The sequence below is a fragment of the Ranitomeya imitator genome, chromosome 4 (genome assembly GCF_032444005.1).
Source record: "Ranitomeya imitator isolate aRanImi1 chromosome 4, aRanImi1.pri, whole genome shotgun sequence".
Lineage (NCBI taxonomy): Eukaryota > Metazoa > Chordata > Amphibia > Anura > Dendrobatidae > Ranitomeya > Ranitomeya imitator.
The window spans coordinates 509,485,772-509,513,561 of NC_091285.1; the positions used below are offsets into that span (position 1 = coordinate 509,485,772).

At 46.3% G+C, this 27,790-nt stretch overlaps 1 protein-coding gene across 2 annotated transcripts in view; it reads left to right on the top strand.

Annotated features, from left to right (window-relative positions):
* The window catches only part of TRPM7 (transient receptor potential cation channel subfamily M member 7), a 208,753-nt gene that overhangs the window by 69,234 nt on the left and 111,729 nt on the right, over nt 1–27,790 (top strand). The window contains exons 10-17 of one of the 2 annotated variants that reach the window (XM_069766068.1): nt 1,663–1,735; nt 2,515–2,615; nt 7,852–7,986; nt 8,089–8,106; nt 8,431–8,484; nt 9,888–10,028; nt 11,986–12,120; nt 14,870–15,150. In XM_069766068.1, coding sequence (XP_069622169.1) covers nt 1,663–1,735; nt 2,515–2,615; nt 7,852–7,986; nt 8,089–8,106; nt 8,431–8,484; nt 9,888–10,028; nt 11,986–12,120; nt 14,870–15,150 — 938 coding nt within the window. The remainder of the gene's footprint in view (nt 1–1,662; nt 1,736–2,514; nt 2,616–7,851; nt 7,987–8,088; nt 8,107–8,430; nt 8,485–9,887; nt 10,029–11,985; nt 12,121–14,869; nt 15,151–27,790) is intronic. The other variant, XM_069766069.1, reaches the window with a different exon arrangement.

A 27,790-nucleotide genomic window follows, 5' to 3' on the forward strand; every position in this document is an offset into this window, starting at 1 on the left:
CTGCTTCATTGATGTGAATGGGATTGAGCTTCACTACCACACTCATATGGTGCAAGATGGCAGCCATGTCTTTACAATGATAAACTCTTTAAAAGTGGACAAGTTGTCCACAACAGCCGGTAACATCCCTGCTGTCTGCACCAATGTGGGATTTTTTTTTTTTTTTACTTTGCTGCAGAGAACTTCCATTTTGCTAAATTAACAGATGCTTTAATGGAAAAGTGCCACATTTGGCAGAATTAATTTAACTAAAAGATAGCAAAGCCAGCATCCAATGTACAGTGCAAATATGGGCCAGGTTTGTCTGCTTTTAAAAATGTGACCCATCAACAAAATACAAATGATGAAGTTTCGCCCGTGTTTTTAACCCCTTCAACCACGGGCTATTTTCCTTCTTTTTTTTTCTTCTTTTTTTGTTTTCCCTGTCCCCTTCTTTCGAGAGCCATAACTGTCAATATGGCCATGTGAGGGCTTATTTCAGCCCTGCTTTGTGTAGCAGAAATGATCAGCTGCTATAAATCCTGGCCACTGGGGTCATGGCAGATTACTAATGACAAGCACAGGGGTCTTCTGTAGACCCCCAGTTGTCATGCCAACCCATTGGCTCCCCGTGATCAAGTGAGAGGCACCCATCGGTGGAGCTAGTGACACTCTTCCGACGCGATCATTTTAAATGCCACGGTCAGAGATTGACAGCGGCGTTTAACATCTTAACAGCCTTGGGTGGATCCCTATTTCGCCCACGGCTGTTAGGGGCATATGTCAGCTGATGAAATCAGCTGTCATGTTCCGAAAAACATGCGGGGACACACGACATTGGTGTGTGTGTAAAATATAATATAAAATATAATAAATGTAATATAATTTAGTGTGTGTATATGTCATGTGTTGTGAAGGACTTAAGACAAAGCTGGAACTTATTTTTCCAGTATACTGAAAGCAAGTTTATCTATCATTTGGATTTACAATCTGACTGAACTTTGTGGTACATAAGTTTTACACAGGCAAGCTGACAATTATGCCTCTTTATGACTTAATTTATCTAATTCCGAACTGCACATAGACTTTAAAGGTGTATTCACATCTCAAAGCTCCTATGCCAAAATGTAGTAGATGGAATAGTAATAATATTAGTAAATATCTCCAATTAGAAATCTAGTCTAGTTATCCTAATTCCCCATGGCCCTAACACCATTTACTCGGCATGCAGTATCTTGGCTATCAAAGGTTACGACCACTAACGGCTATCTAGCTGTCACTGTATGAATGGTCGTAACCATGGATAGATCTCAACCATAAAAGGCAGACCGCATGCAAGTCGAGGAACCGAAAAGATTTTTTTTTTTGTCAATCCCTCTGCTCCCACGTGTCTCATTCAGATTTAGCTTTTTTACTGTGAGCATGACTATACAGTCTCGGTCTGCCTACAGCCATTCTGTCACAAGCTCACTTGTACATGAATTTATTATTGAGTTGTTCAGAAAAGTTTTCGGTAAGCTTCTCCTGTTTTGAACTACAGGCTGCCAGAATTAAAAAATACTTTGAGCCTAATTTGAACATGCTGATCCATTTGTGAGATAAATATGTAGATCTATATAGATTGACATTTTATATGGAAGGAGTTCAATGGCTGCAGCACTAAACTGATTTCTTGCTCTTCAGATCACGGTGTTTCACATGGGATCAGATGAGCATCAGGACATTGATGTTGCAATACTAACTGCTCTGTTGAAAGGTAATTGACCTCTTCTAGCCACTGATCATAATCCGTTGTGTTAATGGTCTTTACAAAGTGAATTGACAGCTCCCTTACCAGCCGTGTGTTTTTAGACAATGTCATGTTAGACAGTAGCTATTTATTGTGTGCGTCCTAGGGTGATAAATGCATAGTGGCATACATTTCCCAAGACTTTTGCACCAACTCTTTGTCAAAAACGTTCAAATTTTTTATTGAAATTTTTGTATTGTTTTTGCTACTTTCTGAAACTCTCGCCACTTTAAAAAAATTAATAAAAATAAATAAGAAAAAAAAAATATGAATGGAAAAGTGAAAGTGGCCTTGGCTAGAAATACAGATAAATTGAGATGTCTGGATCACAGGACTTAAAAAATGGCAGCTCTCTTTTGGTGTGTCTAGTATGCTGCGACTAGCACCTACCAAAAGTGGTCTGCGTAAATTATAAGCAGGTTGTCAGTAATGCCTGGTGAGTGGTCTGCTTGGATGCCCTGGCTACCACCTAGCTAGTGCCTGTAGCCATATCGCTGTACTTCTGTTCAGTGCAGATTCCTGCATAAGACTATAGAAGGTGTGCGCACAGCTACTCATAAACCTGAATACTGGCCTTGGCTCATTCTTTGTTTTCTTGGAATGATGGAGATGAGCCGATTCTGGACACCTTTGGCATCCGCTTATCTCCTCGCTGAACATAAATGTAACCTGTCTGATCAGTTGCTCATATGATTATAGAGTGTTGAATGGAAGTGCGAATTATTAATCACTTTTTTTCTATGCAGGAACCAATGCCTCAGCATTGGACCAGCTGGTTTTAACACTGGCATGGGACAGAGTTGACATCGCCAAGAACCATGTATTTGTCTATGGACAGCAGTGGCTGGTGAGTGTGCAACATGCTGTGGGCTATTGTTAATCTATAAAATGGTGATTAAAGGGAACCCGAGGCAGCCTGAGTCAGAAGTCCCGCTGCTTTACTGCAGCCATGTATGTTTAAAAAGTCGCTCGGAGGCCGTGCATCTCGTATGACTTGTCTAGTCCTCACTACCCCCAACATATCATGTTTTCAGGATTTCCTTAGTATTGCACAGGGGAGCAAATCTGTGTCAGTTTCTGAAAACATGATCTGCTGGGGACTGTGGGAAACGCTGGTCTAAAGAAATGAGTCTGAGAGAAGCCACCGGGGACCGGTCTCTTGGACTTATCTGAGGCACATGGTTCTCTGCCAGCTTTTCAAAGTATGTCCTAGTAGATCCTACACATCTGCAATAATGCAGCTCATGTCTAAATCATTTGTAAACTGAAGTTACTTAGAGGCATGTATCACACCTTGCTTATCCTGTCTTGCATTTGAAGAACCCGAGAGAACAGTCTGAAAGTGCTTTCTAGTATATGCTTCTTTAAAAAGGACTTTCCACTGAAAAAAAGTTTGGATTTGTGGTCTACGAAATATTTTATTGATTATTTAACAAACTTAACCTATGCCTTCCTTTCATTATAGCAGTAAGTTATATAAAATGACACAACATCTAAACACACAGCTCTGGCAAAAATTAAGAGACCACCACATCAAAACCCTGTCATGGGCAGCCCAATCTCCAGACCTGAACCCCATTGAAAACCTCTGGAATGTAATCAAGAGGATGATGGATAGTCACAAGCCATCAAACAAAGAAGAACTGCTTACATTTTTGCACCAGAAGCAGTGTGAAAGACTGGTGGAAAGCATGCCAAGACGCATGAAAGCTGTGATTAAAAATCATGGTTATTCCACAAAATATTGATTTCTGAACTCTTCCTGAGTTAAAACATTAGTATTGTTTCTAAATGATTGTTTTCTCCTTCATTTCATTGGGGGACCCAGGACTGTGGGTGTATGCTACTGCCGCCAGGAGTAGTAGAAGTAGACAAAACAAATTAGCTCCTCCTCCGCAGTATACACCTTGACACTGGCCCAGACAGATCCTGTTCATGCTTAGTGTCCATAGGAGGCACATCTCTGGGTTTTCCCAGATCCATTTTTTTTTTCCTTTTATTTATGAAGATGAGACGGGCGACGGACCCTTTTGAAGGGGTCCGATCTCCCCAAGCCAAAAATGGGCGAGCATGTGGAGTGTCTCCTCCACGTATCCTCTCCCGCAACGTGGGACCTTTTGCCGAACTAATCCCTGACCACTCTAAGGTAACGAAACCCTAGGTTGTACAGACATACATGGTCTGTTCGTGCAGCCTCCACTTCATCACCAATGCGCTGACAGTGGTGATTAAACGAGGCAGACTGTCCCTCTCCTCACCCCCTGAAAGGGTGCGCTGTCTTCTGGGTACCTCCTCTCTCCGGGTGCGCTGCTTATTTTAGTCCCCGGCGTCTTAAGGCTGCAGGCGGAAGTTCCGCCTCTTTTGGCCACGTCTCCTTCTCTCTGGATGAGCACAGGGAGTAAAATTTAGGTCCCGGCTTCGGCCTATCGCAGGCCAGTTTCTTTAGTCCCTGGCGTCTAAGGCCACGGGCGGAAGTCCTGCCTCTGTCGGCCGCGTCTACTTCCGGGCACGCCCCCTCCTCCCTGGATGATACTAAATGCAAGAAAGAACAGAGTAGGTCAAACAAATGGGGATCACCACACACTTGGATTTAGACAAAAATAAAAGTAGAACACAGCTTTATTCAGATAAATACATATATGATCACAAAGACACGAACATTTAAAAACATTAAAACCGGGAACATAACCCTAATCATAAGCCCACAATGCACATAACTCCTAAAGATAGTAACTGTGTTACCTAAAGAGTAGCACCTATGTAGACAGCATTGCCATAAGAAATCCTATTAGCAACATAACAAAAAAAAAAAAAAAAAATATAATATATATATATATATATATATATATATATATATATATATATATATATATATATATATATATATATATATTCATATATTCCTCCAGATGTAATATCATGAAAAAACACAATAGTTCTCTCGCATAACTTAATCCATGATTAAGCCTAATTATAATAGTACGAGATATGGCTGGTTTCCAAACGGATGTGATAATACACAAACAAGCTGTTTGCTAAACTAAGGTCCCCTTGTACTGTCAATACAATGCACCTTCCAATTGATTTTGTGGGTTTGTACAGGGACATGTATCATCCTAGCACACCTCAGCTGCTGCGGCTGAATGTGTGCCCTTGTACACCCTTCCCTAGCGGCCAACCACATACAATACCCAAAAGCGGCCCGGTGCAATGTCCTAAACTTGTCAGAGTGAGGCACAGGTTGAGCGGGTGCCCTCCCTGGATGAGCTCGGGGAATAATATTTAGGCCCGGCTTCGGCCTATCGTAGGCCGGAAACTCCTCCCCCATTTGTGGCGCACCTGCCCTCTAATCAAGCACATAAGGGGGATAGCGCTGAAGCACTTTCTGGTAACGGGCTCCACGGGACGCATAGGGACACAGGACTGGGGTAAGTGCTACTCCTCCCAGCCTGACAGCTGCAATATTTTGATCCAGCAACTTATCTGTGGGTGCGGATTATAGCGGCAGCAGAGTCACCATGTCTAGAAGGACTAAGACTCATACGGTTTTATATACCTCGTGTTGCCTGTCGATCCACCTTTCCGTATGCCCAGAGTAACTGTCTCTGTGAGGCCTGCGATTCCGAACGCGCTCAAGAGCCCTCCCCTGCGACCCTGTCCAGTGTGTCTGTACCTGAGACTGCAGTATCGCCCCCTTAATGGGTCGCGTCCTTAACGCAATCTATGGCGTCCCTAATACAGGCGATCTAGTCCCTTCATACTCTGGCTGGGGCCAGGGACAACGGTTTGCCTGTCTTGGAAAGTTCCTCTGGTTCACAGGAACCTCCTGCTTGCAGGGGCCGCGCTCCCTCTAGGCAGACGCAGGGGAAACGAACCCACACGGCGTCTCCCGTGCTGTCAGGAGCATCTGCATCTTTGAGTTCTGTCTCTCATTCTCCCTCACCTGCGGAAATGATTGAACACGGTTCGGACTATGATTCCAAAGGGTCTCTTGATTTAGAGGCTCCTGATTACCAGGAATCAGTAGACAGCCTCATCGAGGCCGTTAACCAAACCCTGGGAGTAGAGGACGTAGCCACCTTGACTTCTGGTCATAAGGTGTCTTTTAAAAAATTCAAGCAACCTGATAAGGTGTTTTCCACTCATCCTGAGTTTGAGGATTTAGTCCAACGCCACATGGAGCGACCGGACAGACGTTTTTCAGGTCAGAAGGCTCTAGGCGCAAGATACCCTTTCACACCTGAGCAACGTAAGAAGTAGGCAGAATCCCCTTCGGTAGATTCCCTCCCCGTGTCCCGTTTGGCCTCTAACAAGCTGTTATCTCTGCCCAATGGCTCCTCTATTAGAGATCCGACTGATCGGCTCATAGAAAGCTTGGCTCGTTCTGTGTTTGAGGCCTCAGGTTCAGCCCTCGCTCCATCTTTTGTGGTGACCTGGGTAGCCAAAGCCATGATATCCTCGTCAGAATCTTTGGCTAAGGCTCTTCAGGATAAGAACTTACCAGTAGAGGTGACGGGGATGTGAAATCAGATAGCTCTGGCCGGAAGCTACCTGATCAATGCATCCTTGGATGCAGCAAATTGTGCGGCATTTGCAGCCGCAAATGCAATTTCTATCAGAAGAGCTCTATGGTTGAGGACTTGGCGGGCGGACTCTACTTCAAAGAAATCCCTTACAACACTTCCTTATCAGAGTGGTCGACTATTTGGCGCAAAACTGGATCAGCTCATATCTGATACCACAGGAGGAAAGAGCAATTTTCTTCCACAGCAAAAGATTAAACAGCCATTTTAGTCGCCAATTTCAGGCAAGGTTTAAGTCCTTTCGTAACACTAGGTGGACCACAGCGTCAAGCTCAGTTGCTCCAGGTCGATCTAACCAAGACAGAGATCATCAGGTCTCATATAGAGCCAACCCATTGGAAAGAATGCGATGCCAACTACCAAGATCAAGGCGATCTAGGTAACATCGGTTTTGAGCCAAATGACTGGAGGCAGACTCAGGTCATTTCCAACAGAGTAGGCGGTCGTCTGCTCTTGTTGTCGTTTTCTCAATTTCAATGGTAGAACTTAACCCTTTCATGACCGTGGGATTTTCCATTTTTCCGTGTTCGTTTTTTGCTCCCCTTCTTCCCAGAGCCATAACTTTTTTATTTTTCTGTCAATATGGCCATGTGAGGGCTTATTTTTTGTGAGACAAGTTGAACTTTTGAACGACATCATTGGTTTTAGCATGTCTTGTACTAGAAAACGGGAAAAAACTTCCAAGCGCGGTGAATTTGCAAAAAAAAGTGCAATTCCACACTTGTTTTTTGTCTGGCTTTTTTACTAGGTTCACTAAATGCTAAAACTGACCTGCCATTATGATTCTCAAGGTAATTACGAGTTCATAGACACCAAAAATGTCTAGGTTCTCTTTTATCTAAGTGGTGAAAAAAAATTCCAAACCACGTGGTGCCGCTCATTACAGTGATGAATATGCGGCTCCACCTCCCATAGGGGTGGAGCCGCATATTCATCACTGTAATGAGCGGTACCACGTGACCGCTCACCCAGGACAAGCTGCCGGGTTGAACAGGAGGCATCGCGGGAGCTGGGTGAGTATTTCTCTGCAAGCGGGCAGGCGCACGGGGGGGTGAGACGGGAGGTGACACCAGACTTTTTTTAACAAAAAAAAAAAACAACTTGATTTTTCATCCCTTCTCTCCTGCAAGCGCTGCTTTCAGCCGAGCAGGACAGAAGGGATGAATGCCGACTTCAGCACCACACGCAAGGGACAGCGCAGTCTCTCCTGCACAGTCCGTGTGGTGCTCAGGCGGCACACGGCTGCTGCACGTGTGCCACACTGATGTGCCACGTGAGCACACGGATAACTCCGGTACCGATTTTCTCCGGTACCGGAATTATCTGGACGTGTGAGACTGGCCTCAGTGATATAGGAGCCGACTGGCCATGTATAGGTATTGCTGGACTTGTCTTTGAACTACATGTGTATATAAATAGTTTTTGAGGTGAAATCCTGCTGACCGATTCCCTTTAATTATCTTTACGAGCACTATACTCATACTGAGAACGTTTCTGTAGGTGGGTGCCCTGGAGCAAGCCATGCTGGATGCACTTGTAATGGACAGAGTTGCGTTTGTGAAACTTCTCATAGAGAATGGAGTCAGCATGCATAAATTCCTGACAATCCCTAGGCTGGAAGAGCTGTATAACACCGTAAGTTACATTTTACTTCTCTGGATTGAGCTAAGAAGCTGTGTAACTCTTGAATCTAATTCCCATCAATTGTCCTTTAACATGCCATCCGTACATTTAAAGGGAAGTGATCACACAAAGGTATCTATTTTACTCTTGTCTCTTTATTAGTTAAAACCACGCACCCTGTATTTTCAATGCAATAAAAAATACTTTAATATATTTTAGTGGAATGTTTAATCTCGTCAGCACATCATAGCAGAATTTTTGCCTTTTCATTCTTGATTAGTTCTTTTTATTACACTTACAAATTGGTGTTTTAGTTGCTACTTACTGTAAATACCTAGTTTTGTGATAACTTTCCATCTTAATTCCAGTTTATGATGTCAGTAAATATATGAAAGATTGCCATATATTAACTGAAGTCATAATATAACTCACATGTATTTCTTTTCTCCGTTAAAGAAACAAGGTCCTACTAACCCAACTCTGTTTCATCTTGTCCGAGATGTTAAGCAGGTAAATTCACATGGTCTCCATTTGTGTACGTCACATTCTTTTTCTTGTTTTGTTAGACACTTGTAAAATGTTATGTTACAGCGTGCCTGATGTCCTTTCCTTTCTATTGATGTACTCTAGAGTTTCATGTGTACTATCTTATTAGAGAACCATCCTTGGTTTCATCACCTGCATTTCTTAAACCTTCTTGGTTCCCTCAAAACCTGTTTAGAATACGACAATAAATTGGAAATGGAGGGAAGGTGATTACGGGGGCAGAAGTAGGATGACATCTGATTGGCTCAGCAATGCCCACCTATCACGCCCGTCAGCGGTTAACCATTTCTGACTGCATACATCAAAGTCCAAGGACAGATGGTCATAGTCAATATCTGGCCTGGTACCAAACCTGCTGACCTGCAACCTGTCACTTCTGGCTTCTCTGAGAGTGGGTCATCTTTGTTGGATGTTAAGTTTTTTTTTATTGAGAATTATAAAATATATTAGGCAATAATCTGGCCAGACACAGCCGACCGTTGCAGACATGACTTTGCTAGTGTGCTGGTCGGCATTGTGAACGGATGCCAGAGCTGTTAGGCTGGGTCCACATTGCGTTAGTGCAGTCCGTTCAATGCATACGTTAAACGGACTGTGTTAACACAAGTGCTGAAAAAGATGGCGTTTATGCGATCGTGCTAGCGCAGATGCTCTATCTGTGCTAGCAGTGACGGACCCGAAAACGCTGCAGACTGCGTCCAAGGGTCCATCACAGAATGACGGTACATCGCTAACGCATGCCGATTATGACATGCGTTAGTGATGTGCTACTTAATGGCAGTTAATGGGTGCGCTAACGCATCCGTTACATAGCGTTAGTGCCGCTATGTAACGGATGCCGTCAGCGCATTGCCATTAACGCAATGTGAACCCTGCCTTACTTTAGTCATTGGTAATCCATAAATTCTGCTACTCCGACACCTATTTCCACGTGCACAACTGGTTAGAAATCTTGTATAAACCAGAGCTAGAAGACTGAGAAGGAGCAGTCCTGTAAAAGATGATGGCACATTTACAATTCTGTTTTGGATACTCTTCAATATGTAAGATATTATATTCTAAGCACCTGATCCAGACCAAAGGAATGTTTCTGTATATTGTGGCATGTCTCAGAACATGTTCTCACTTCAATTCTGAAGCGATGAATGAGTTTTTGCCCTTTAGATATTGTCACATTAATAAATAAAAATACAGAAATACATGAGGCTTGGCCAAGGAGAATTTAGGATAGGCTGTTAGGCTCTTCTTGCGTGGATTAGAGTAGCAATTTTCTCCCGTAAACCCCTCTGATTTGATGCAATATACCTGAAGCACTTCTATAGGATTTCTTATATTATATATATTGATATCTGCATTGTTGGTTTTAGGGTAATCTACCACCAGGCTATAAAATTACTTTGATTGACGTTGGTCTTGTCATTGAGTATCTAATGGGTGGCACCTTTAGATGCACATACACCAGGAAGCGCTTTCGAATAATTTACAACAATCTTCATGCTGGAAATCGGGTAGGTATCCGATAGTGCATCCGTGTTAAATGTATGACACTGTACCACTGTGTTTTTTTTTGTTTTGTTTTTTTTTTTTGGGGGGGGGGGGTTGTTTCCCACCTTTCGCACAATAGACTTTAAAAATTAAGCAGAAACTTTAATTTTGGTATTGATAACATTGGCATTTTCAGTAGCTTAATTTTTATTTTTATTTTTTGCCACCTCACTGAAACACCCTGAAATCTTGCAGTTTCTACTGTGATCCCTAAACTTAATAACTTACTTTGCTGTGAATGTCACTTTGCAGAAGTTCCCGCAGGATTGCAATGAATGGCAACCTCGAAATATAGATAACACAGGCTTGGACTGGCCCCCAAGAGAATCCTCTGATGGGCCTCTGTGCATGAGTGAGCAGTTTTTGGCACTATATACTTAAATCACTTTGTACAGACAAAGGTGGCAAAGTATCCATTTATCAATCGACCCAGCTCATTGTTATATAAATTTGTGATTGATATTGTCACATTTGCACGTAGCTGAAAAGTGTGGCCCTTGAGTTGGTTACTGGTGGGCCCATGTCTGACACCGAGATTACACAGGAAGGTGATGATCACAGCTCACCACCTTTACCCTCTCCCTGCACGTTGACCTCTTCACAGGATTAGAGCATGCCCAGTAAACCCTCCCAGATGGCGCATAACTGTGAAATATCCGCCATGTGCTGTCCATCCGATTTTTTTTTTTTTTTTTTTTTTTTTTTTTTCTTTTTTCTTTTCCCCCCAATCAAACATATGGGACCAATGACTTAATAATATAATAATAAATAAATATATATATATATATATATATATATATATATATATATATATATATATATATATATATATATATATATATATAGCGCTAACATATTCCGCAGCGCTTTACAGTTTGCACACATCATCACTGTCCTTAATGGGGCTCACAATCTAAATTGCCTATCAGTATGTCTTTTTTTTTTTTTTTTGAATGTGGGAGGAAACCGGAGTACCCGGAGGAAACCCATGCAAACACGGAGAGAACATACAAACTCTTTGCAGATGTTCTCCTTAGTGGGGTTTGAACCCAGGACCCCAGCGCTGCAAGGGTGCTGTGCTATCCACTGCGCCACCGTGCTGCCCCGACCTGAATGGATCTACACCCATCCGTGATGGAGATCCGTTAGATTCCGAGAATGACCTATTCTGATCCATGCTTGCTGTTCAGACTCTGCCATACAAGGCCAAGAAACACAGATATAAATCCGACAGATCTGTTAATTAGTGATAAATTTGAATAAAAACTTGTCACTTTCCACGGGGTCAAGTTATTATCTTTGGAACAAACATATCTCTTTGGTTATAAAAAAAATAAATAAATAACAGATGGCACTCGGATATACCAAGGATGGTTAATTGTTTTCTTGTGGTTTGTAAAATTCACGTGTACATGAGGCCTTAGCCAGTGGTTGTCTCTAGTCTGAGTCCACGTGGCTGCTGATAAGCTGGCAAAGACTTCCCCATAATCATTTACAGACCATAGAATAAAACATTGTAACTAGGAAATAAATCCGAAAAAATATTTGTACTTGTGTGTGTGTGTGTGTACATATAATTTTTTTTTCTTGATTCTCTTCTAAACCCCATCCACATGTATTGTACTGTAAATTGCTGCTGGTTGGGACCGGATCTCGGTGAGCAGAGCCGCTGTAGCATAGCTCCACTGCTTCCCTCTCTGCAGCCAGGCATAGATTTATGTTCTCGAGTCAAACCTGTGGACCAAAGGCCGCGCCACTGCGCAACCCTGTTTTATATATGCAAAACTCTCCTCTTTATATGGCCTTAATTTACTCTGGTTGTAAAATGACTGAAGACGCTAAACCAGACCTAATGCAATGACCAGACTTTGAGTCAATGTTCTCATAAGTGTGTACATGGAATTACGGTATATTTTACAGCGTTCTGGCAGAAACACTTCTAGCAATACACCCCAAATGCGTAAAACCCACGAATCATTTGGAAGCCGAGCAGATAAAAAGGAGAAGATGAGACACAATCACTTCATAAAAACGGCCCAGCCTTATAAAGCGAAGGTAAGGTTCTGTCCAGCTGCACTTTAATGTCTGATGCTGTTCCGCCTGGGTAGTATTCTGCTTGAATGTTTTATGTAGTTATGCCAGTTTTTAATCGCTTAATGACCGCCGACAGGCCTTTTAACAGTGGCAGTTAAGGGTACTTATACCTCAGCGCCGCCTTTTAATGGCGCTGAGAAATAATGTCATAGCGCCAAGACCCCGGAGAACATGATTCGGGTTGGTTTTTACCGACCCCAGTGTTGCGATCGCTGTTATTAACGGAATAACAGCGACTGCAAAATGACAAAAAAAAAAAAAAAAAATCAGATTTCCCATTTAATTTCACTCTCCTCTGATGTGATCGCACATCAGAAGAGAGAGAAATGGGGTCCACGGATCCCAAAATCCCCGGTACCTCCGGTGTCCCTGCATCCCCCTGTGAAGTCCCCCAGCCGGCGGGGTCTTCTTGGAAGAGCATGATGGGCCATGCGCAGTGCACCTGCCAAGATCTTCTGGCTGGCACCTGGCAACAATCGGAAATTTTTCCTATTGATTCATTTTGATCACTGTTATAGGGTCTATCACAGTGATAAAAAAAATCAAATCCCCCTTTATAGCCCCCCTTAGGTAAAAAGAATAAAAAAGAAAAAAGTGTTTTTTACCCTTCGCCACGACAGCACCCACATGAGAGAGAGCAAGAGAGAGAGAGGGATCCGCCCATAGGAACAGGAAACCTACAGAATAAAAGGAGGCGGTCCCCTCTCCTCCTCAGTTTAGTTTTCAGAGTATAAAAAGGAACCGCAAAAGTTTTAGTATTTAACTCATATTCAACAATATAAATTTTCTAAACTCTATACAACCATTATTTGTGAGCCTTAAAGGAAGGAAATTGTGCATAATTAGGGAGGGTAGTAAATGGGTGCTGTAGTGGACTTAAAAGAGCATTACCGGTAAGTAATCCGGCTTGTTACCCTTCACCACAACATTACCCACATGAGAGACTTTCAGAGAACTTATTATCTGGGTGGGATTAGTGTACTAAGGACAGCTCTACCAAAGGCCAGGTCGGAAGATGTAGATAGATCAAGTCTATAATGGTTGTAAAAGGTAGAAGGTGTTGACCAAGTTGCGTCCTTACATATTAAATCAATCGGTACATCTGCTTGCTCCGCCCAAGAGGATGCCATGGCTCTTGCCGAATGTGCTTTTATGCCCTCTGTAGGAACCTCGCTTTTTGACAAATAGGCCAAGCAGATAGCTTCTCTGATCCATAAGATAAGGTAGCTTTTGTGACCCCATGTCCTTTCTTGTGGCCCTAAAAGGAGACAAACAGAGCCCTACTCTGCCTCCAAGCCCGAGACTTTTCTACATAGGTCAGGATGGCTCTTCTAACATCTAAGGTATGGAACTTCTGCTGCTCTGAAGTTACTGGAGTATCAAAAAAGGAAGGGAGAAAAATTTCCTGTGACCTATGGTAGGTGGATGCAACCTTAGCAAGGTATGAGGAGTCTGGTTTAATGACTACCTAATCTTGAAATACTAACATAAAGGGTGGGTCTATTGAGAGGGCCTGGATGTCAATAACCCTTCTAGCCGATGTTAAAGCTAATAATAGGTCGACTTTATACGATAAGATGTTTAAGGGTATATAATCTAGAGGCTCAAATGGGGGACCAGTTAAGGCCTCAAGAACTAGGTTTAAATCACACGGTGATAGACGGGGAATATGGACCGGGTTGCTCCGTTCACAGGCCTTTATAAACCTGGAGATCCACTTATCTCCTGCTATATTGCACCCATATAGGGCTCCTAATGCTGGCACTTGTACTCTTAGGTGTTTACTGATAAACCTAATTCTCGACCCTTTTGTAAGAATTCTAGTATGGGTACAACTGGAGCTTGTCTAGTGAAAGGCTCTGTATAAAAATGTAAGAATTTTTTCAACACCCTACTGTATATTAGGGTAGTAGATTTTTTTTCTACTCAATAAGAGTGGTTACAAAATCTTTAGAAAAACCTCAGGCCTATGGTAACTGAACACATGTGCTGTTTTGACTTGATGGCTGGGCTGCGTTTGCGTGACGTGACTGGCGTGGCGCGCATGCGCCGTGTGAGCGATCCCATGTCTGTGGATAGCATGGGTTCCCATGTGACCGGTTACCGTAGGCATAAAGAGGTTCTGTTATGCACCAGTGATATAACCTCCCTTGTGAAAGCGAAAATACCAAACAAGCGAAACGCACGTTGGGCATTGCGTAATCCATCTGATGACAGCCGGAGTCTTGCTCCATGTGGGGTGAGATGTTTCTGGCAGTGGCGTGTTTACTATGGCCATTTGGTCTGACATATTATACAATCCTGCGGGGGTTTTACATGTAAATTCTATCTTTGGACTCCCTATTAACCAGCAAAACAAATATCTCCCTGTATACTGGCCTAATACTCCTTGTTGGTTTATCATTTATACTATCTGACCTTTATTTTTCTGTGTATATTTTCTGAGGTTTTTGCTTATGGTGATTTAGAATTGTGCAAAACTCCGGCTGCCACATAATTTGTCTTTTCTATAGACGTTAATATAATGGCTACCTTTCCTTTTTTCTCTTTTTTTTTATAAAAATGTTCTACTTTAACTATTAGACTCCTGTTCTATATATTTGTATGGAGTGTTTTTTTGTCTGTTATATACCGCACCAAATGTTCTTGCATTATGTCACAACGAACATGCTGCTGGGTGGTTCTGTGTTAATACTGTTTTATTTTGTAGCAAGATGCATCATCTGAGGATGGGACAAAGAAAAGGGTCAAAGATGAGATTGTGGACATTGACGATCCCGAAATGAAGCGTTTCCCTTACCCGTTTAATGAGCTGCTGGTTTGGGCTGTTTTGATGAAGAGGCAGAAAATGGCCCTTTTCTTCTGGCAGCACGGAGAGGAGTCTATGGCTAAAGCGTTGGTTGCCTGCAAATTGTGCCGCTCTATGGCTTATGAGTCAAAGCAAAGTGATGTGGTGGATGACACCTCAGAAGAGCTCAAAGAACATTCAAGGTAATTTCTAAAATTACATTGGGCCTATCATTTTGTATATTGACAATGCTTTGGTTTTTATGGCATCCTACCACTTTTTAGAAGGAAGCTGCTAAGGTACTAATTACCGAACATAGCAGGCTCCTGATAGCAGCTGGCAGAAGACCCAAGACTACATTGCAAGTCTATTGGGGGTTTACAACTTGGAGAAGCTGCCAGGAGCCGAAGCTGCCTTGTCCATCTTAATAGTGTGATTTTAGGGCCCCCAAACACATTAGCCTGTCAGCAGAACCTGCTGATAACAACTGGTTAGGCCAAAAGTATAATGTGTGTGAGGGCCCCGAACAACTGATCGTTAGGTGAGATGTTGAATGGTCATGTCCGATTTCAGACTGGCGATTGCTTCGTTCTGACAAAAATAAGCCATCGCTATACATACAGAACACAGGGGCTCTCGGCTGAATGAGCGACCCTGGGTGAGTTGAATGAGAAGGCTACCGGTTGAATGATCGGCCGACAGCTGTCTAATGTGTCGCCACTGCTTTAGAGCCTGGTCCACCATTGTCAATATATGATGTGTCTTTATACTTTAGATAGTAATTCACTAATGTTGGTCAAGAATACGCCTCTAAATAGTTATGGTCACATTAATTGACCTGGTAAGCCATTTACTCTGTCGCCTCATTGGGGGACACAGGACCATGGGTGTTATGCTGCTGTCCACTAGGAGGCGACACTATGCATAATCTGAAAAAGATTAACCGTGGCTCCTCCTCTGCAGTATACACCCCTGGACGGCGTCAGCCTTCTCCAGTTTTTGCTTAGTGTCGCATAGGAGGCACACCTAAGATTTTTTTTTTTTACTCCGTTTTTTTTTCCCCCCCGACGGATTACAGATGAAGAAAAGTGGGTCTCCTGTGAGACTCCCGGCATGGCTCCTTCCTCGGCCCCCTATTACGGGGTGCCCGGTTGAAGTCTAGATGGCTTTTATTCAGTCGCCATGACAGCACAACGAGAGAGGGGATCCGCCCTTCAGGGACAGGAAACCTACAGACATAAAAAGGGCGGCACCTCTCTCCCACGTCAGTTTGGTTTCCTGTCCCTGACAGCGGAACCTCTTGCAGACAGGCCCTGACAAGAGGGTCGAAGTAAGAAGACTCCCCACTCCTGGCGGCCCGGTACAGGTAGCGGGGGTCCCCTACCTCGGCCCGTCCAGGGGGCAGGAAGCACCACACGGCAGGGGCACTGCGCGGTGTAGGTGACAGCAGGAGGAAGCAGCCTCTGATAGGCTAGCTTCTCAGGCAACCGCACATACCTATGGAGGTGCTTGGCTACTCAGGGTCCCGGGAGTCACGCTGGTCCGGGCGGGGACGCGGCATTGGTCCGGGGGGTTTGCTGGCGTCCTGGTCCGCGTGTCGGCTTGCCGCCGCGTCCTGAAGGGGGCGTGTCCGGATGACGCGGCGGGCGGCGCGGCCGGATGACGCGGCTGGGCATGCGCAGTAGCGTCATCTCCGGCTAATGGCGGCGCCCAGCTGCGGGATCAGTCTGGGCTTCAGGGAGGGGTAGCGCAGCACAGCGGCAGACGGTTTAATGGCCACCTGGGATTCCCTGCTGGCCCCCATCCGGGGGCGGTACCTTGGGGGTATTTAATGCGGCAAGCTGGGATAATCAGAGTTCCTCACCCATTCCATAATGGAGTCGCCAGAAGGAACTACCAGCCAGCAGCAGCAGGAGCCGCAGCAGCTGTCAGATAAGCCTCGTAGAAGCTCCCAGCGTCGGTCTAGTGGCAGTAGCCGCGCTGGTGGAGCTAAGGAGGCACGGATCTCTATACCAAAATCCTCAGCCCGTAAAGATTTGCCGGCTTCGAAGGATCCCCCATCTACGGTACCACTCATTACTGGACGGGGTAAGTGAGCTTCGTGAAAGTCCACTTAGTGATGGTTGTGTTCCCCTTGTCTTTTTTCCTCTATCAGGGGAGGAAAAGTTTGTCCAAAGCCAAACATAGGCAGTGTGCCGAATGTGCAGAGCCGCTTCCAGATGGACATTTGAGGAAGTTATGTAAAATATGTATTCAACGTTTACTGGAGGAGGAGGCGCCTGATCTAACCTCTACAATATGAGAGATGGTGAGACAGGAAATTAAAGGTGCCGAGAGATCCAAATCTCGGGGGGGCAGAAGCTAAAAGGTCATCCCCTTTATCTGAGGTAGATTCGGATTCGGGTGAGCTGAGCTCAGGGTCTCTTCCGTCCACTTCCTCCTCTGAGGATCAGGAGTCTGCTCGAGCCTGTTTGTCCCTAGAAAGGGTTAACCATCTGGTCAAAGCAGTTAACAGCACAATGGGGATAGAAGATACCCAATCGGAATGTTCCATTCAGGATGTTATGTTCAGGGGTATTGAGCGAAAATCCCGAAGAGCCTTTCCAGTGATTGACAAGATCAAATCGTTAATCTCAAAAGAATGGAAGAAACCAGAAAGGAAGGGGTCGCTTCCGCCAGCCTTTAAAAGACGGTATCCCTTTGAAGAAGCGGCTTCGTCCTCATGGGATAAAGTCCCGAAGTTGGATGCAGCAGTCGCTAAGGCATTCAAAAAGTCGTCTCTCCCCTTCGACAACTTGGGAAATTTGAAAGACCCGTTAGATAGGAAAGCCGACATCTTCCTTAAGGGAGCTTGGGAGACTTCAGCGGGGTCTCTGAGGCCAGCCATTGCAGCCACTTGTACCGCTCGATCCTTGATGGTTTGGTTGGGTCACCTCGAAGATCAGCTCAGAGATAAAGTCCCTAGGTCGGAAATATTGTCCTCTATGTCCACAATCCAGGATGCCGCAGCCTTCCTCTCAGATGCTTCAGCAGATTCGGTCAGGTTGGCCGCCAGGTCCTCGGCATTATCCAATGCAGCCAGGAGAGCACTATGGATAAAATGCTGGCCAGGGGACTTACAAGCTAGAACAAAATTATGTAGCATTCCTTGTGAAGGGGCTCACTTGTTCGGACCAGTCCTAGACGAGCTATTGGAAAAAGCAGGGGATAGTAAAAAACGCTTTCCCTTCCTAGGAAGACCCATCTACAGACGGGACTATAATAGAGGATGGTCCAACCGCAGAAGACCATATAGAGACTCCAACAGAGAATCTACTAGATATGACAACAGCAGAAGAAGGGGTAGAGGATTTATGTTTAATCCTTCACGAGAGGTTAAGAAACCACAATGACTAGCGGACCAGGTGGGGGGTAGGCTTTCGGCCTTCTACCCAGCCTGGGTGCAGATTACAAACAATCCATGGATTCTAGGCATTGTGGAGAAAGGCCTAACCTTAGACTTCCACCATACTCCTCGGGACAAATTTATGTTAACACCTGTTCGTTCCTCCTCTACAGAGCAGTTGGCACTAGAGTCTGAGGTCCGGGAGCTCCAACAGAAGAATGTTCTAGTCAGAGTCCCTGCAGGCGAGGAAGGTAGGGGGTTTTATTCCCCTCTGTTCCTGGTCAAAAAACCTGATGGTTCATATCGCACCATTATTAATTTAAAAGGCCTGAATAATTTTCTGTTCATACCCTCCTTCAAAATGGAGTCGGTCAAGACAGCAATAAAATTACTCTTTCACCACTGTTTTATGGTTGTCTTAGATCTCAAAGACGCCTATTACCATGTACCAATTCATATTGATCATCAGAGATTTCTTAGGGTGGCGGTCTCACTAGCTGGCACAGTAGAACACTTTCAATATCAGGCACTTCCGTTCGGAGTCGCAGTTGCACCCAGGGTGTTCACAAAAATCATGGTGGAGGTTATGGCGCACTTGCATGAACAGGATATATTAATAGTCCCGTACCTGGATGATTTGCTAATTGTGGGTCATTCTGAGTCGCATTGCTCAGACCAACTACAGAAAGTTATGGATGCGTTACACAAATTGGGCTGGATGATCAATATAAAAAAATCGCGCCTTCAGCCCCTAAAAGTACAAGAATTCCTGGGATATGTTATAGACTCTAGTCAGCAGGAATGTCGCCTGCCGGACACAAAAGTTGCTAAGATTAAGCATTTGGTCACCAGGGCAATAAATAATCCCTTAGTATCAGTCAGGGGTGCGATGTCAATCTTGGGCTCTCTTACGTCCTGCATCCCGGCAGTTCTCTGGGCACAGTTCCACACGAGGGCTTTACAGTGGGACGTGTTACACAATTCCCGTCGCCTAAATGTTCACCTCGACAGTAAATTCACACTTTCTGCGGAGACTGTACATTCGCTTGGTTGGTGGACTCACACTTCGAATTTACACAGGGGGGTCCCTTGGATAAATCACATATCTAGGGTGCTGACTACGGACGCTAGCCCCAAAGGGTGGGGGGCTCACTTAGGGGAGGATTGGGTTCAGGGACTATGGTCTCTGTCTGAACAGGACTCTTCCTCCAACTTGAAAGAACTGTTGGCAGTAAAACATGCCTTAAATAGATTCCTTGTACCCCTACAGGGTCGACACGTCAGGCTTTTGTCAGACAATCGGGTAACTGTGGCCTACATTAATCGTCAAGGTGGCACGCGATCCAGTACATTGATGGAGGTCGCAAATCATATCTTTCAGGTGGCCGAAGTACATCTTCTCTCCCTGACGGCGCTTCATATAAAAGGAAGTATCAACACCAAAGCCGACTATCTAAGCCGCAACATGCTCAGACAGGGGGAGTGGTCGTTAAATCCAGCCATTTTCAGTCAGATCATCCAGTTATGGGGTTGTCCGGAGATAGACCTTTTTGCCAACAGAGGGAACAAAAAATTACATCAATTCTGCTCCCTAAATCCAAAAGACAACCCATACGCTGTGGACGCTCTGCTGATATCTTGGCACTTCAGGCTCGCGTATGCTTTTCCCCCTCTAAATCTAATTCCCCTAGTCCTGAGGAAGATTCGGGAGGACAAGGCCCGGGTAATCTTGGTAGCTCCATTTTGGCCCAAGAGGGCTTGGTTTCCTTGGCTGAGAAAGATGTCTGTCTGCCAACCATGGATTCTTCCAGAGCTACCAGATCTGCTCTCCCAGGGACCAATCCTCCATCCTCAAGTAGCCAACTTACACCTAGCGGCATGGAACTTGAGAGGTCCTTACTGAGGGGGAAAGGATTCTCTCAGAATCTGGTTAATACTCTCCTTAAAAGTAGAAAACCATCTACAACGGGCATTTATGTGAGAGTATGGAGAAAATTTTTATCTTTTTCAGGGGCTCAAATTGACCAAGAACCATGTATTAACCAGGTTCTTGAATTTTTACAAAAAGGCCTGGAAATGGGCTTGGCCACAAGTACTCTTAGAGTTCAGGTGTCAGCGCTGGGAGCGTTATATAATCTTAATTTAGCCAGTAATCACTGGATTGCTAGATTCTTTAAAGCGGTCACCAGGTCTAGACCAATTATTAAACAAAGGTTAGTCCCATGGGACCTAAATTTGGTACTCTCAGCCCTGACGCAAGCCCCATTCGAGCCCATTGATACTATTCCTGTGAAGATCCTGTCAATCAAAACAGCCCTGTTAGGTGCTCTCACATCTGCTAGGAGGGTTAGTGATCTGCAGGCACTCTCCAGACATCCACCATACATGCAAGTTAGGGAGGATAGGGTCATATTAGAACCCGATCCCCTATATCTGCCTAAAGTTGCGTCTAAATTTCACAGGGTTCAGGAGGTAGTCCTTCCCTCCTTTTGCTCCAATCCTACTAACGATAAAGAACGTAAATTCCATTGCTTAGATGTGAGGAGATGCCTCCTTAGATATATTTCAGTTTCAGATTCCTGGAAAAAAGATAACTCTTTATTTGTAGCCTATCAAGGGGTAAGGAAAGGTCTTAGAGTATCTAAAAACACTCTAGCCAGATGGATTAGGGAGGCAATCTCTCTCGCTTATACCGCAGGTGGCAACGAAGTTCCAGATGGTATAAAGGCACACTCCACGCGAGCCATGGCATCTTCCTGGGCGGAGAGGTCAGAAGTGTCAATCGAAGACATATGTAAGGCGGCCACATGGTCTTCCCCTTCTACCTTTCTTAGACATTACAGATTAGATCTGGGTAGTTCCTCAGACCTTACGTTTCGGAGAAGAGTGCTAGAAGCTATTATCCCCCCCTAAAACCTTTCGTCTCTGAAAGTCTCTCGTTGTGCTGTCATGGCGACTGAGTAAATACGTACGCTACTCACCTGGTAGCAGTGTTTTTTCAGGAGCCATGACAGCACCCTTAGATTCCCTACCCTATGTTTTGGATAATTCAACACCCTGTTAATCTTGAGTTAAAGTTTATATTCACTTGCATAATAAAAAGTATTTTTGTATATACTGCATCTGTGTTACTAACCAAGGTGGTCCTCTCATGCTCTGGAAACAACTGACGTGGGAGAGAGGTGCCGCCCTTTTTATGTCTGTAGGTTTCCTGTCCCTGAAGGGCGGATCCCCTCTCTCGTTGTGCTGTCATGGCTCCTGAAAAAACACTGCTACCAGGTGAGTAGCGTACGTATTTTCCTCATGTCGCTCCTTCCCCAGTCCCTCGGGTGCTGGTTCGAAGTCGAGACTCCCCCTCCTTCCCCAATTCCTTTTGGTTTCTGGGATGAGGTTGAGGCGAGGATAAAGCCCCCTGAAGGTCATAGCAGCACCCTCACTAATCCCTCTCTAAAGGCATTAGGTTGAGACGCCTCAGGTAGGGCCTGTACAGGCAGCACTCGACAGCTCCCAGCAATGGGCCAGCACACTGCGCCTGCATCCAGGGACCACAGCCCAGCTGTGGGCTCCTGTCGGGGCCGGGGGGAGTGCAGGCAGGCATGGCACAATAGAGACACAGGGCTCCCAGCGCCCCCTGTCTCTGCGGCAGCACCAGCTCTATACTGCCTCAGGGGGACCCCTCACAGGGCCCCCCTTCCGCTTATAGCCCCACCGCTATCCTGCCTTTAAATCAGATCTGACCCCCTCCGGGACTTCCGCGCCAACCTGGAGCCTTTCTGGGCATCAGGCATCTAATTTAGGCCGCAGCTTCGGCCTAGCTGAAGCTGCCGCCTCCTCTCCGCCCCCCGGATGACAAATGACACTCTACAGTGTCATAGAGGGGGCGGATCGAGACAGAAAGAGCGCGTTTTTACACAGCTTTGCCGCCTTTTTCCTCAGCTCTCCGCCCCTTTCTCCCCCTGCCTCTTCTCCTCGGCTGCCATTTCTACTGCAGCAAGGATTAACCCTGCATCTCCCGGTCAGCAAGACCAGGGCCAGGCCAGCCAGTCTCAGGGGGGCACAGGACTGTGGTTCTTCGGGGCTGGACCTAGGGGCAAACTGGTGGGGTAAGATCACAGCTGGGTTGTTTTACTCGACTGTGAATTTATATTCCCTATAAGGCTCCCCTATAGGTTCCTCTGCATAGCTACCCCTGTAAGCTCTTCTGCACTCTGTGCACTATGCTGGGCTCAAGGTCCAAGAGAACCAGGCAGGACTGCTACTATGCATTCTGCACAGCCTGTGGGACCGCTCTTCCCAGTGGCAGCACGTACCGCACTGTCAGGTCTGCACTCAGACTACTGTCAGAGCCCCAAGAAGCCCCTGCCAATGCTTCGGTGTCTAATGCAACGCCGGAATGGGTCACTCAGTTGTCGCAATCTATGACGCAGTCTATAGATAACCTAACCTCCACATTGCTTCAGGCTCTGCAGTAATGCCTCAGCTATGACCGTTACCCAGCAAAGGGAGAGTTTGACTCAGGGACAGGACGACCCTGGCACATCCACGTCTAGGTCAGGACGCAAGCGGACCCATAGGTCAAGTCCGTCTGTGTCATCCCATAACACACGGTCATCTCCTTCTAGGGAGAGACATCGTAGTTCCAGGTCATCTAGACGTCCCCTTCCAGGGGCAGATAATGCAGATCTCCGCAATCTTCAACCAGAGAAGGCCTCCGCCTCAGCTCACCAGCAGGGGACGCCTCAGTGATACACTGGATTCGGAAGGCATCTGTGACTCTGACTCAGCCAATGAAACGGAAGGGTCCCTGATCCCAATCCCCCCTAGCAATACATCGCTAGTTGAGGACATCCATCGGGTGCTGGACATTTCTGATCCGCCACCAGAGGCCACACAAGATTTCTTCTGAAGGACCTCTGAAGCCGCCTAAGGTTTCTCTAACCACCCAGAGTTTAAAGTGATCCTTAAAAAGCAGCTCTCACAGCCTGAGAAAAAGTTCGCTAATCGCAAATATCTGGAGGCGAGGTACCCCTTCCCGCAGAAGGATACCAAGGAATGGACAGACCCACCTGAAGTGGATCTCCCAGTCTCTAGACTAGCAGCACAGACCCTCCTTTCACTGCCAGATAGCTCAACCCTCAGGGACGCAGCAGACCGGCAGGTAGAACGCATGGCTCGTTCAATTTTCGAGACCGCAGGGGCATCCCTGGCTCCTGCGTTCGCTTCAGTTTGGGCTGCCTAGGCCATTCTGGCCTGGGCCAAAAATTTACAAGCTGGCCTCCAAGCATCCGCTCCTGAGCTGTTTGACCAAGCGGTTCAAATAGTAGTCGTAGCAGATTACACGCTTCATGCAGCTCTGGATTCAGCAAGGGGCGTATCGGGGATAGCATCAAACGCCATCACAATTCGGCGTATCCTCTAGCTGCGAGAATGGAAAGCGGACGCAGCCTCAACGAAGTCCCTCACGCATCTCCCCTACCTCTGTGGGTGACTTTTCGGTGAACAGTTGGACACGATATCCAATGCCACCGGGGGTAAGAGTACCTCTCTTCCCCAACTGAAACCTAAACGCACTTACAAGATCCTTTCGGAATTCTTCGGGCTGGTCCATCTCGCGTCCAGCACAAAATCGTAAGCGTTCCCCACGCAGGGACAACTCACAATCGACGCAAAGGTCGGACAAGACCTGGCAGTCAAAAGCAGGCCAGTCTAAGCCCAGAAGAGGAAAATCTCAGACTTTCTCCTCATCATGACTCCGGAAGACACCACACCCGTAGGCGGCCGACTTTTGCTCTTTTATCAAGTCTGGCTGCCTATTACAGAAAACAGGTGGGTCAGGGAACTAGTGTCTTCAGGATACAAGATAGAGCTCACCTCCAACCCACCGGACCGATTCTTCCTCTCTGTCCCCCCAAAACCACCAGCCAAGGCTTGTGCCTTCCGACAAGCGGCCCATACTGGACCTAAAACAACTCAACAAATATGTACGGGTCCTTCACTTCCGCATGGAGTCCCTTCGGTCCATCATTCCGTCCATGGAGAAGGGAGAATATCTCGCCTCCATAGACGTACAAGATGCATACCTATATATACCGATTGCACCTGCCCATCAGAGATTTCTCAGGTTCGCAATCGACCAGGACCACTACCAGTTTGTGGCTCTTCCGTTCAGACTCGCCACAGCTCCCAGAGTTGTTACAAATGTCATGGCAGCCATCGTGGATGTTCTGCACTCCAGAGGCATAGTGGTCTTTCCATGCTTGGATGATCTACTCATCAAGGCTCCCACCTTCAAGGAGTCGCATGGGCTGGTTAGTCAACCTACAAAAGTCATCACCAACCCCGAGTCAGTCTCTGACCTTCCTGGGAATGCTATTCAACACCTCCAGGGGTCTAGTGCCCCTTTCCCAAGGACAAGGCACTGGCTCTCCGCCTAGGAGTTCGCACCCTCCTCCGCAAACCCCCTCGATCTCCGGTTTGCTGTGAGAGTCCTCGGCAGGATGGGGGCAGCAACAGAAGCCGTACCATTTGGCCGGTTCCCCCTCAGGCCTCTCCAACTAGCCATCCTCAAGTCCTGGAACAAGAATCCTTTCTCTCTCGACAGGGAGTTCCGGCTAACGTCTTCAACCAAGAGGTCCCTGAACTGGTGGCTCAAGCCAACCTCGCTAGCAAAGGGAAAATCCTTTCTCACAGGTCAATGGAAGGTTCTGACCACCGATGCGAGCATGACGGGTTGGGGTGCAGTGCACCTACACCACAGGGCACAGGGCAAGTGGTCCCCAGTGGAAGCGACCATACCCATCAACATCCTGGAAATTCGTGCCATCCTCCTGGCATTGAGGGCCTTCCATCACTTACTGGCAGCCTCTCACATCAGAATACAGTCGGACAATGCCACGGCTGTGGCATATGTGAGTCACCAAGGGGGGACCCGCAGTACCCAGGCAATGCGAGAAGTGTCACATATCCTCCACTGGGGGGAGGGCACAGGGTCGGTTCTCTCGGCGGTCCACATTCCTGGTGTGGACAGCTTGGAAACAGACTTCCTCAGCTGACCAGGAATAGACTCGGGAGAGTGGTCTCGCCATCCTGAAATTTTTCGCCAGATCTGTCATCGCTGGGGGACCCCGGATGTGGACCTAATGGCATCCCACTTCAATGCCAAGGTCTCCAACTTCATGACCAGAACACACGATCCGCGGTCGCTCGGAGCAGACGCTCTGGTTCAGGACTGGACCCAGTTCCAGCTTCTGTACATTTTTCCACCTCTCCCCCTGATATCCAGGGTGGTGAGGAAGATCAAGCAAGAGGGAGTTCCAACCATCCTAATCGCATCGGACTGGCCCAGACGTACATGGTACGCCGACATCGTACAACTTACAGTAGACGCCCCCTGGCGCCTCCCCGACCGCCCGGATCTTCTATCACAAGGCCCGTTCTACCACCAGAACTCAGGGGCTCTCAAATTGACGGCGTGGCCCTTGAGACCTGGGTTCTAACCCAGGCAGGGCACTCGCTGGACGTCATTGGAACCATGATCAGGGACAGGGAAGCCAGCCTCTGCCAAGATCTATTACCGTACCTGGAAAGCTTTCTTTACCTGGTGTGAATCTCGTGGCCAGACCCCACTCCCTTATTCTCTCCCCAAAGTACTTGGGTTTTCTCCAATCGGGTTTGGAGGCCAGGCTGTCTCTGTACTCGCTTAAGAGCCAGGTGTCAGCCCTCTCAGTGCTTTTTCAAAGGCGCATTGCTACCAAGCCGCAAGTTAGGACTTTTCTTCAGGGGGTCTCCCGATTTGGTTTCCCCCTACAGACGACAACTAGAAACGTGGGACCTCAACCTGGTCCTGACAGCATTGCATGCACTACTCTCCCAGAAGGTGGTTTTCCTGGTGGCAATCGCCTCGCTACGCAGGGTGTCTGAACTGACAGCACTCTCCTGCAGACGGCCCTTCCTGGCTTTTTCACCAGGACAAGGTAGTTCTCCGTACGGTCCCATCCTTCCTTCCGAAGTTTGTGTCCAACTTCCACAAATGAGGAAATTTCACTGCCATCTTTGTCCGGTTCCGGTTCATAGTGGAGAAGGCTCTGCATACGCTTGACCTTGTCAGGGCATTGCGTATATATGTGTCTAGGACTGCGTCCTTCCGGAGGTCTGATTCTCTTTTCCGTCTTCCGGAAGGCGGCCGCAAGGGTCTGCCAGCTTCCAAAGCTACCCTTGCCAGGTGGATCAAATCCACCATACAAGACGCCTACCGCCTTAAGAATTCTCCTTTTCCAGCCGGTATTATGGCACACTCTACACAGGTGGTAGGGGCCTCCTGGGCCATTCGGCGCCAGGCTTCAGGACAACAAGTGTGTAAGGGGCCACTTGGACTAGCCTACACACGTTTACTAAACACTACAGGGTTCATACCCAGTCCTCAGCGGACGCAAGCCTGGGTAGATGTGTTCTGCAGGTGGCGGTGCCCCAAGTGTAGGGGCTTGTTTGCACAATATTCGTCCATTGCTTCCTACCCAGGGACTGCTTTGGGACGTCCCATGGTCCTGTGTCCCCCAATGAGGCGACAAAGTAAAGGAGATTTTTGTGTACTCACCGTAAAATCTTTCTCTTAGCTACTAATTGGGGGACACAGCTCCCACCCTGTTGCCCTTCCGGGCCGTTGTTACTGTCGAGTTCTCATATTGTTTGCTTGAGCTCTTACATAGTTGCCTTCTTTTTTTAAAAAAAATTCGTTTATTAATTCAGAATAAATCAAACAATACACACATTTGCATTTGTTACGATCAGTTGTAACATAAAATACAAATAATTGCAATGCAACATCATGTCCAAGTAATGCAAAAATAGCAAATTGTGTATGTCAACTCACCAGTGCTTTTAAACTACCTATTATATAACAGTAACTACTCTAACTACCAATAACAATACGTCGCCAAAGAAAATTCTATGTAATTCTCGCCCTGTGAGCGATGCCCCGGAGACCATAAATCCAGCTGCTTACAGAAGTGTTAAATTAATGTGGATTATAGTGTGATGTGAGGAATTCCACCTACCCCAAATCTTCTCAAATTTACCCAGACATCCTCTGTTTTGGTACAGTGTTCTTTCATATGGAATAATCGAGTTTACTAATTCCACCCAGGCTCTGAGAGACGGGTGAGAACCACCCATCCACCGTAACGCTAACACTTTCCGTGCCATAAAAAGTGTCTCTCGTAAAAATATCCCAGTATAATGATCCCAAGTTTCCACATCCCACACTCCAAATAAGCAAGTCAATGGCTCAAGCGGGACAGGAATCGACAATAAGGATGTAAGTAATGTCGTCACCTCTTTCCAATAATGAAAAACCACAGGGCACTTCCAAATCATGTGGATAAAATCTGCATCAGAAGTATGACACCTTAGGCAATCTGACGAGTTGAGGAGACCCATTTTAAAGAGTCGCGTCGGTGTCA